This window comes from Micropterus salmoides, unplaced genomic scaffold (assembly GCF_014851395.1).
Source record: "Micropterus salmoides isolate LMB-PRFRI ecotype aquatic unplaced genomic scaffold, ASM1485139v1 Ms_hic_scaffold_31, whole genome shotgun sequence".
In the NCBI taxonomy this organism is placed as follows: Eukaryota; Metazoa; Chordata; class Actinopteri; order Centrarchiformes; family Centrarchidae; genus Micropterus; species Micropterus salmoides.
In genome coordinates, this window is record NW_024042373.1 from 19,413 (window position 1) to 31,861 (window position 12,449).

At 38.1% G+C, this 12,449-nt stretch overlaps 1 protein-coding gene across 1 annotated transcript in view; it reads left to right on the forward strand.

Moving 5' to 3' along the window:
• Positions 1–2,401: 2,401 nt before the first annotated feature.
• LOC119884028 (microtubule-associated protein 4) overlaps positions 2,402–12,449 on the forward strand; it is a 19,568-nt gene continuing 9,520 nt past the window's right edge. Inside the window, exon 1 of the mRNA XM_038694502.1 lies at positions 2,402–2,479. Coding sequence (XP_038550430.1) covers positions 2,402–2,479 — 78 coding nt within the window. The remainder of the gene's footprint in view (positions 2,480–12,449) is intronic.

Here is a 12,449-nt window from a genome sequence, read left to right on the forward strand (position 1 = left end):
CTTGCCAGATTCGCACACAGCAGTTATAACTGCAGATTGCAAGCCGGACGCGAAGCTCCACTGAGCTCTGCGCTCTGTCTGAACAGCCCAATTGGTTAACATGGACAATCAATAGATTCATTATAATTTTGTAAACAGAAATGAGCTGATCCCTCGCAAATTCCATCTAATGAAAGTTGTCAGTGATGCTCTTCAAAGAGTCTGGGCACATTTCTTTACATAACGTTGAAATGATGTTGCTTCCAAACTGACAGCTCTTATTTCAGAGACAGAAGCATACAGGTTATTTTTGAATAAATAATTTTAAAATATCATAGAATTCTTTATTTTATCCATTTCCTTTTGGGGGTGGTTAGACAGGGCTATGGGTTCCTGCTATGGGTTGCTATGTTTCTCTGAATGATATGTCACAGTGTGTTTAATGGCTGCATTTTGTTTGTTTTTATATCCTTGAATAAAAAAGCGCTCGTCATTAAGATGTTAAGCCAGAGCAATGTAGCAAGTTAGCAAGTAACATAGTTCTCTCAGCTTGTAATGGTTAAGATGTATTCATTGTATGTGTGCACGAGCATTAATTATGTTAATTCACATGTTGGAAGGTTGGAAGCATACTGTATGGTAGGTGAATTTCTTTCCCTCTGGAAAGAAGTTAGGTACTTCCATGGTTGACCTCGTAGCTAGTTGGTCTGGTTCAGGAATAAACTGTGCATCATTATAGATGGATTTTTGCAGTTTAGTGGAGAAAATGTAATGGGCGTATACTTCCATAGTCTGGACTGTTCCTACAGAAGTGGAAAAAGGTCACTGTCCATGGTGCAGACCTTCCTTCCTCCCTGTTCACCCTTCCTTCCCTGTTGTCCTACTTAATAATACAAGGATCAGTTTAATTCAGTCTAATGAGCCCTAGGAGAAACTGAACCAGACATATTTGAACAGGATGTAATGATTGGAATTCACTGCATAAAACTGGACTAAAAGTTGAAATACTGATATCAAATACAAGTACAAAATTGTTTTGCCAATGAATGGACATGCACTGCCTCTCAAGAATGTCTGAATAGGTCCCATATAAAGCTCTACACTGCTATACTGTTGTTCCAGATGGTTGTACAATAAGTTATTGGCTGTGTATTGCTTGATGAACTGTTGCTGCTCCTCTTCATATAAAAGCACTTCGCTCGTGCGTCATGAGCTGACCCCAAGCTGTCCTCTAAATCATTAGTGCTGTGAAGGCAGCCAGCAGGAATTTCACGGGTTATCTTTATGCCTAAGGATACAATGCCATGCCTGAAGACAAGGACATGGGTAGAAGCAAGGGTACAACTAACTTCTGGAACTTGTCTAACCCATTTTAAACATGTTGTGTTATAACCCTTAAGGCATGTTTCCACATTGACCCCAAAAGATTTTAACAGTTTGCTTTCACAGTAAACACAATTGGCCCAGTAGTAATGTCCCTTTTTGTGTTTGTTTTTTTGGTAAATTGATCAAGAATACATTTTAAAGTAGGATTTAAAGGCATGAAATGAATGCCTGTTTTTGACGAAGAGTAACTGAGTTGAGAATTTGTTAAAATCATCATGGAAATGAGATCGATGTACAGAATGAAGCATGAAAATTGAAATAAATTAAGCACAGTGGGTAATATTGTCTCCAAATACCATCTTAAGCCCTGTAGTAACATTCGCACATCTAACTATGCTTTACTGTATATTCAGCAAGAACAACTTCTATATCTCATATAACACACCACATAAATAGATCATGGACCTGTGATAATTAGAGCTTATATTTAGCATCCAAAACTACATTTAAAATCACATTATAGTTGAGCTATAACATTAGACTTTACTGTCTCCATGGCATGGCACATGATAACAACAGGCTACATGTGCGAATACCTATATGACTATAGATTTAATTTTGGTGAAATTATCTTGTATATATTTTGGTAATCTGAGATATTTCACCAACTAAAATTAATTCAACAAAGCCAAGCACCTAGGTTTGACAAACGTGAGCACTTAGCAATCCCAAATTCTGAAGATAAATACCTTAACCACATGAATGCTCCAAGTTTTGTGTCATTCTGTACTAGTTAGTTTAACTAAAGCTAGTTAACATGATGAACATTCATTCATTCACATTAACATTATTCAGTATGCACAGATAATTTAGCTAAAAAAATAGGTGCAGTGGAGATTACTGATATCTTTCACTTTTTGAACCATTATAATTTAGCACAGTCTTTTTCATCCATCAATCCATCGTCAACTGCTTATTCTGCGTACAGGGTACGGGGCATTGACTAATGTTACATTAAATTAGCTTTTATGTTAACTAACTTGAACAACGAACAAAAACAAAAAAGCTCAAAATATACTTTTCTGTCTATATCACAATGTGCAGTAATACCCATGGGAAATACAAGCAGGTGGCTGCTGCTGTGTATGAACAACTGTTAGTGGACATTGTCATAGTCAGTGTTTTACTAGCTAGCTAGCTAAAAACCAGCATATATTTGGTTATGTTGAGTTTAAGTTTGCCTATATGCACCTCAACAGTTTTGTCTTGAATTTAAATTTACTCAAGTAATGTGCATTCAGGTGAATAAAGCTTTAGGGTAATATTTTGTGACTTCACCTCTCTCTTTCATCCTAACTTTCCTGCCTGTATATTGACCTCTCTTTCCGAACCTGCAGGTTCCCCACCAGTGGACCCGCTCCTCACACCTACATGTCTTCCACATCATTCATTGTGTCCACTAGCTAGCAGCTGCTGCAAAGAACATACATTGACAAGACGTGAAAGCTAATAGGTTGTTTCACTGCAACAAAAGCGCACAGCAGCAGAGATATGCCTTTTGGACTGAAGGCGACTAGCCAGTTGCTAGCTTGTTGCTCTTGCTGAGGCAATATCAGCTACTCTGTTTCAATAAAATGTGCATTCAAGCAGAAATTCATTGGTGCCGTTGTGCTGGGAGTTGCGAGGATTTAAACCAGCGTTGAGTAAGAAATGGTGAAAATATGTATATATATAATACATGTAATATGTTACCCTATAAGTAGAGGGAAAATGTATGCTAGGCTAATTTATGCAGTGAAAAATACCATAGACTAATGGTGAGTAGCAAAAAACAAACATTGAAAGTTATTATGGAGCCAGATATTAAGCTTTTGTTAAATGTGATTGTTGTTAATTAAGCCATATTTTATGTGTGTTAGTGGAGTCAATTTGAAGATAACTTTGCTGCATAAGAGTTTTTTTATGACCAAAAGCAGAGGAGAAAGCTCCTTTCTTGTGGTCAAGAAGGAGGACAAGAAGAAGAAGAGCAACAAAGGCTATGTTCAGACTGCAGGCCTTAATGCTCAATTCCGATTTTTTTCCAAGATCCCATTTTGTTCACACTGGAATCTGATATCAGACTCCAGTGTGAACTGTCCGTGGCCTGAATGTGACGTGACCCGCGTGCGCAGAACACACACAACATCACACGCAGCAACACGCTGTTGCAGGCTACAGAAGTAAGAGCAACAGAGCTTAGCTCCAGTTTAACTCATGGGAGACTCCCTTTTTTATTGTCCTCTCACGGGTCACATTTCTCCCGAATTAGGCTATGACAAGTGTTCACAACTTTCTGTTATATTATTTTCTTTCCTTTCTTAAAGTGTGTGCATCCCTTCTTAGCTTATGAGCTTATTTTCCACACAACAATTCAGGTTTATTTAACCACATTAAAACATCGTAGTAGATGAATGCACCATATTGGTGAACACTCAATTCTTTCTGGATATGTTTACTCTAATTACGTAATTACTTTGTACAAATTCATATCACATCAACATCAAAGTTCCTGTGTGTGAGAACTAATGAAAAACATTCACTAACTAACAAACTATCTAGTAGGCTAACTGATGCCAACATCAGCAGCAAAAGCTGTTAATGAAGTTCCAAAACTTAACAATACATAATTTTCTCAATCAAACCTGTAGCCGTTTCCAAGAAAGGTTGAATTGAGGGCAACTGGACTTCTTCTGAAACGTTATCTACAACCAAGTCCAGTTGCTCCAGATTCAACTTTTTATTAATAACCATGACCTGGATGAATCTTTACAGATGTGTAGGTTTGTCTAACAGGTTCGTCTTGTCTCAGCAAAGGAATCAAAGGGGGTTCAGTGGAGCCTGAAGATTATCTGCAGTGATGTTTTTAATAAATCAAACATTAAGCCACTAATGTGTTCTTTCTTTGTGGAATAAGTACCTCACATAGTTTTTGCTGTTAGCCTCTTTAGTGATTGTAAGGTTACTCCTTTTGACCTGAGTCAATCAATTTTTCCTCCTCTCCATCTCAGCTGTGAAACCATACATTCCTACTCCTTTTTCAGGCCTAGTGCAGCAGTAATACATGACAATCATTGATAGTCAGCTGTCTGTTCTATCTGAAGTCATAAAGATTACATTAGTCCAGGGGTTTTCAAAGTGTGAGGCTGGCCTTCCTAGGGGCTCCATGCAGTTTCAGGAGAGGCTCAGTGAATGGAAGTGAAACAATATTACAGTACTTATTGCATTAGTTGTCCGTAAGGATTAGGCTGGGAACCGGAGGGTCGCCAGTTCGAATCCAGCTCGGGCCAGAGTTGTGGAGCGTAGACTGGTAGCTGGAGAGGTGCCAGTTCACCTCCTGGGCACTGCCGAAGGAGGCCTTGAGCCCCTGGACCCCTAACTGCTCAGGGCGCCGCACTGAGTGGCAGCCGCCTTACTCTGACATCTCTCGTGTGTGTTTGTCTTTCGGACCCGTGTGTAAAAATAACAGTAAAGTATATCTTCTTCAAAAGGAGATCACGTCGAATAGCCTACATGTGTGAGAGTTCAAAGATACAGTAGTTTTTGGGAACCGTTCCCCCCCCCCCATCAGTCAGAAAACTGTTTTTTAAAACTATTTGGTGTAGTCAGAAGTTATGTGAACAGCAATATTTTGGCTGATTTGGCTCAAATATTGAATGTAATCAAATAATATAATCATGATTGCATAGGGATCCAGGAATTGAGCGAAACTTACCAATTAAACTAATAATGTGGTCGGGGGCGCTAATTTTCAAGCTTTATCTGAGGGGAGGCCCGAAGTCTCAGACTCTGAAAAACCCTGCATTAGTCATTAAGATCAATTAACCCTGGTACCATGAGATTACTAAAAGGAATGTTAGAAAGGTAAATCTGATGTGAATTTTAAATGTGTTTTCAAGAGGAACACACTTTCCAGTGTATGTTAGGGTCTTGTGGTGAAGGCAGTTGAGGTTGAGCAGGTTGGAGGACCCAAACGCAGGACACGAAGGCTAGCAGGTGCAGTTCATTGAAGGGTTTTAATATAACAAAAGGCGAGCACACTTACAAACAGAGTGGCTGAAAGACTAAGTCCAAAACAAAGGCTGTCCAACAGAAATCCAAAACGAGCAGGGAAACACGACAAGTGAGGCTGACCACACAAGAAACACACTGCAACTCAGGGTGACAACATACAATGACCCAACAAGGACAAGACAGAAACAACAGGTATATATACACAGAGACTAACGAGCAGGGCGGGAGCAACACAGGTGACAGACATGAGACTAACAAGGCAGAGAGAGAGAGAGAGACAGTAAGCAGAGGGAAACAGAGACTGACATGCAGGCAGAGTGACAACCGGGGGAACAGACGGAACACAGGTTACTGAACACAAAACAGACCAGAGTGAACACTTAACATGAACTAAGGTACAGGACTGGGAACAAGGACAATGAACTAAAACGCAGGAACAAGAGTTAAGGCAGTGACTAAGAAACAATATAACAACTAGACTACCAAACCAAAGCAATATCAAATCACACAGGACTACGAGCTAGAACATGAGACAAGACATAAACACTAAGGACAAGGAAACAAAAAGAACGGGTAAACAAAAGGACACCAGAAACAAATGGCACAAACTCAAACTCACAGGGAAAAACTACAACTCATAACAATGTAAGGTTAGCCAAAAAATGTCAACAAGGTAGGTGATTGTAGCTGTTATTGTCAAAAATATATGTATATCTTTAAAAAAAAAATAGTATATAACTACATACACGTGTCAGTGTGCTGTACAAATATTGTAAATCAACGCATTTATTGTATAAATTACCAAAAAACGCTTTTCGTTTCTCTCTCTCATTTTCAATTGTCCGCCTAGAACTTCCAGGAACTACCTGCGGTCTCCATGAACCATGTGACGATAAAGCATTTTGGACCCCCGCTGACGCGACTCTCTCTTTAAAGGGCTCTGCCCCCAAATAAAGCACAAGAAGTAAATATTAGCCATTAGGAAAAGAACAGTTTAATGTAAACAATAGAACAACATTTTTTATATTCTACCCCACATGTCTTGTTCTTGTGTAATACAGAGTAAGAATTAATAACAGAGTATGGATACTTTATAATACAGCCCGCACCCCTGAACATTTTCTACAACTGCATACCTTTTTCGTCTTGTGTAATTAAAAGAATGAAAATAAATACTAGGTTCCTCTGTACCTCATTTAACATTCAGTATTAGCTATGTTTGATCCACCTTCATCTATATGTGGGGAAAAAATCCTCCTCTCACCACTCGTGGGTAGGTAGCCTATGCGTCATCCTCCAGCTTGGGTCCTGGGACTGAGGCCTGGGACTTTGGGGGTTCTGCGCGGTATCTTAGCTGTTCCTAGGATTGCACCACTCTTCTGTACAAAGACTTTAGATGTTATACCTGGAATCTGCTTGGGCCACTCTCCCAGTTTGGGGGTCACAGCCCCCAGTGCTCTGATTACCAATGGCACCACTGTTGCTTTTAGTCTTCACATCTGTTCTAGATCCTCTTTCAGCCCTTTCAGGTATTTATTCCAGGTTCTCGTGTTCCTTCTTCTTGATGTTTTTCTACATCTATCACTGCTGCCTTCTTCTGCGTTTTGTCGATCAACACGATGTATTATTGGTTAGCAATCACCAGTTTGTCAGTCTGGATCTTGAAGTCCCACAGCATCTTAGCTCGGTAATTCTCAACTAACTTAGGAGGTGTCTTTCATTTTGACCTTAGGACTTCCAGACCATACTCATGGCAGATTTTCTATATACTATGCTAGCTACCTGCTGCTACAGTGCGGAATGAACAGAGAATAGACCCATTTCTCAACTTGTTCTTTCCAAATCATACAATGAAGTAGAAAATACATTACAAATCCCTTGAGGTTTGTCTTCTGAAGGCAGGACAAAATCATAGCTTTTTATTGCACTTCGTCCATTTGTAAATTATTGTGTTTTGGTACCACATCCCAATAGAGAAAAACACCATAATTACTTAATAGGATGTCAGTGTATTGCCAACCGTTCAGCTGTTTACCAGCACTGTACCCTGTAGGTACCCAGTATTTTCAGTTTAATACTTACTAGATTGCAAACCAAAATAAGAGCACATGATCATACAGTTGTATTGGTTGTTACAGCCTGGTTGTTAATGCCTATGAATATTTTGTGGGTTCTGTCCTTGTCCCATTGGTGTTTTCAGGCCAAAATCACTGCAGTGCTATCTAGCGAAAATAACAAAAAATTTACACATTAACGCATCATTAATTGTCATCCAATAGTATGACAAACTTTATTCAGAAATGCACGTGCATCTGAATGGTTTGGTATGCATAAATATCCATATGAGACAATGAATTTCTGATGTCTGAGAACACAAAAGAAAAAAAAGGGAAAAGACATATCAGGTTTGTGAATGTTTAGGTGTAATATGAAAACATTATAGGAATGAGGAAGTAAGTTTGAGAAGTCCTACTTTTTGGAGTCATAAGTAATTAATTCCCAAAATATGTCATTATCTTTGTCCTAGCATTGGTGTAGTGTATATTTTATCACACTGTCTTTCTTTGAAAAGCTTCCAATGCCAAGCTCAGACACCAATATCATAATATAATATATAATTATTTAAAAGAGGAAGTAGTTTCAGACCTGCAATTCCATACAACCTGCATAAGCATCACAACCCAAATACACTCAGTTAGCAAATACAATTAGATAGATTGTGATTGTGAAGAAAGATTCTGAAACAGTACTATACATTGAAATTCATCCATCAGTCCAGATGCTGCTATATTTCAAATGCAAGATTTTTAAGATGATGGTCTGTGGGCCTACTGATCAGAAAATAACATACAACTAGAAGATGGAGTCCATCACTGTAGCTAAATGTAGAGTGTATAGTTTGGGTTAACTGCTGATTATGGTATACTGTGGTTAAAAAGGTCAACCAATATGTAACAAAAACTAAATAAAATAAACAATAAAATGTTTATAATGTAAAAGAAATGACTGTGACGCTGCCTGATCTTTTGCTCATCTTTTTATTTCATGATTAATATTCACATCACTGGTTAACAATTAATCACAATGAACAACTCTTTCATACCAAATATTCAGAATTATAGGGGAGATGAGCTCTATCTAATGGGACAGATGCCTCTAACAACCAGCAGTTTGTTGTCTTCTGCATGCTCTTGCTATGGTGTTGTGCCCTACAGAATAACACAGCACGCAATATAGTGGACCCACTCCACGGCACTGAAAAGTAGATTATTTTGCCTGGTTCCTATAAATGTGTAAAGACAGATTGGGACAAAGCCTGTCTCATGAATAAAATCAATACTGTATTTATCATGTAAAAATACAGAGTTCTAATTTTGTGCTCTCCTTGATAAACAGACAGTTTGAATATTGGTTTTTAACTGGATTACCATCTGGTAGTTGCTGTATATGTGGTAAAGGACACAAGTAGAGAAAGCTACTTTTCAGTGCTGTGATGCTGACAAGCCTCTGTAGGTGGGAGACACAGCTAAGGGCTCCAGGTGTTTATCTACCAACACTCCCTTTTGTTCTGGATTTAACCTTTTTCCAAGTTACATTTCATGCAATTAGCTGCCTCTCTTAGGAGGACAATTCAAATTCAAAATTCCATTAATATACCATATGCTTTTAAATTGTGCAAATTGGTCTAAAATATTCCATTATTTTCAGCCTTTTTCTTTTGACACTGAGAAAATACTTTGGTCCTCCTTTCATCCAATCTTGTGTTGGTAGGTATGACACGGTGTCTATAGGAGCTGTTTAATACAGAACATTACTTTCTACCACATGCCAAAAGACTAAGCCTGGAAAGTCTAACAGGGGGGTGGCGGTAGGCGGGAGTAAGGGCTGACCAATGTGTGTCACATGTCACATTAGAGTAGTGCATTTCAAACTGAAGTGGAAAACACTTTGTTTCTTACTGTTTTAATGAAGTAAAGTCTGCCAACCAATGTGTGCGATTTTGTTTTTATGTGATCCCAGGTTTTTTTTTCTGTGATACTTCTGTTAAGCCACGTATTAGACCTCACCAAACATGACACACACTGCCTCCCTTCCTGCCCGTCAACATGAATCCCATTAATAGTGTTCCATATATGACATATCTTCCAAAACAGAACAGAGACAAACCTCATACATGAATTCATAATCTTGCATCTTTAATACATTTTAAAAACATTCTTGATACTTAAGCAGCTCTTTTCTTGGAGGACAAAGGCAGACTCTGAAAAAAGAAAAGTACACTTTTCCTTTCTGATGCTTTCAATCTTATAATACCATTATTGACCCTAACGGTAACAGGTCTATGAGGTGAAAGCTCATCTGTCAACATCCTTCACTCAGTGTTAATACGTTTTTTTTTTGTTTTTTGTTTTTTATTTATTTGAGTTACTTCTGGAGTGATAAAAACGTGGTGGAAAATATATACAAGGGACAGTGTAAGATACTAGTGGAAAGGTGGTATTCAAGCTCTATAACTGGGGAATCAAACATTTGTGAGGGGACATCAGAGTGAATCTGATTATTGCCTTTTGTCCAAGCTGCAAAATTGCAATGTTAAATTTATTCCACAAATAATCCTAAGTACTAAAAGCATGAATTAGCTTAATACTATTCACTTTGCGATGCCTGGTTGGCCTAACGGTTTAAGATGCTGACCGTGTCCAGGGACGTTTGTGTCACGTCATCACCCATCTCATTTCCTGTCAGCTCTCTACAAGAATGCCCTTCCAAAATCCTTAACAAATACGTGGAAAACAACCAATTTTATTTCACTATGACTTCACTTAAATCACATGTACTAAGTTTTACAAACTTACTTAACTGGAATTGCTTTTTAGTTTATAGCCTGTAGATTCATACATTGCAAAACAGAATCACAATCTTCATCATTAGCAATTTCCCTTACAAAAACTTGGTAGCTGTCTGGATAACATCACTCACCTCCTCACACGTAAAGTGCATCATTTTCATCAAATCTAATGTCTGTTTTACAGGTTGCGAAATCAACCTCACAGGTTTGAATGCTTGTCATTAAAATTATTTAACCATGCAGCTTTGGAACTGTTCTCGTGTCTCAACACGTTGTCAGTTGTCACTGTTTTAGGATCATGAAAATCACATACAATGACTTAACATACTTTATGCTTACTTTATACTTTAAAGGAGTGAAATTCATTCATGGCAAACCCTTCTACCAGAGGCATCCTTTAAATTTAATGATAAGAAGGAACTTGCCCACTTCGTAAATGAGACTTTGTAGCTTGGTCAGAAAGTAATAACCAGTGAATGTTGACGGGAACAACATGGGGACACACCGGACAGTGTTAAACCATCATAGCCAATTGTACAACACAGGTGACCAAAGTTACACTAAAATCCTCTAAGCTGACCAAGATAAAGGGCTACCGATGCGTCATCCATGATACACAACATCAGATCATCCCGTCATATGGGAACATACATAGCTTCCAACACACATTAAGACTACAACTTGCTCCTATTTTATATACACGGACCACTGTCTACACCTATCAAAGTGCTTTCATCCCTTTGTTCTTCTATTCCCAAAGAAAGATTCACATTGTCGTTTTCACATATGATCCACACAGATGTCATGTCTGATGTTTTACTTTTAGGCAACTCATGGGAATGATTTGGAGGGAAGAGTACAATATTAAAATGCTTATATGGTGTTTTTAGTTTTAGTCTAGTCTTTTTTGTTTGACTATTTGATCACTTGCTCTTTGATTATCATAACTGTCTCTAACTACCAAGACTGTTTTGCTCCCAAAAGCACAGATGTACAGTACACAGTTGACAATGTTTTACCAATATACAATAAAGCAACTTTTATATCACGTCAGTGCTTCAATAATGACCAAGACTGTGTTCAAAGAGCACAAGACTTTGGGGTTTTAAGGGGAGCTGTACATAATTAACATGATTTTTAGTATTCCAGACACAATAGTATAGAGTGGCCATCAAAGCTTATTAAATGACAGCAGGATGTAACTCCACAGAAGCTTCTCTAATGATGTAAGGTTTCTCACTCAGCCTTTGATGAGTCTCAGAGCCAGACTATCAGTGTTCCAGAGGCTAAGCAGCACTCTCTACAGGATGGATGCAGTAGTAACACTTCACACATCTGACAAGTACGACAACACCCTACAAACACGTCACTAATCCTTCATAGTTTCAGCGATGACCCTCCCAGCCTTTAATGCACAATGCATAGACAGTGAGTAGATAGATCTCCATTAAGATGGCTGCTTCTACTCATATACTGGTGTGACACATAAGAATGCTTATGGTCTGTAAATCAAAGTAATTTCACAGTGTTTTAATAGAATCTAAAATGCCAAAACTGAATTTAGATGATTCCCTAGAATAATACAAAAAATGTTCCCTACAATTTTAGGTGTTGTTATCGCTTAAAATGTGGTTCTCTATTTTACAACTAGAGATTTTTCATTATAAAGACAACTTCTGCCTTGCTGAAATACTGCTGCATTCATGGCATTTTGGAGCTGGGCAGTTCATGCTGTCGAGTTTAGTAAAACACGTTTTTAATAAATAAACCTTTTGTAATAACTTCCAGTGATATCCTATACAAAACAAAGAACAAGAAAATGCAGAACAAAAATGTTTTAAAAAAAAGCAATTAAAAAGCAATTTACTTCCATCTATTTACACTACAGATGTTAAGTAAACTATATGCCAGAGACACTAGATAACTTGAAACTCTGAACATCTTGATAATTTTCTACTATAGTACTACAGTAGTCACCTAAAGTGGCTTGGTAATAGCTCTTAGTATGTTGAATCTACTAGTCTCTATTAAGTACATTAGTAAATCAATAAAAAGTTGCAAAGAAAATGCCAACTTCAGACGTGCCATGAATGTAACATTATTCCCTTTACAGTTCTTCCTGCAAGTGAACTCACTCCTCTCTTAACTACCGGTTAACTTCTATGGCTCTTCTCTGTCTCTGTCCATCTCTCTGTGTGTACATCGCGTTCCCAACTAAGATCACTGTATTGCTGTCAAAGAGTTG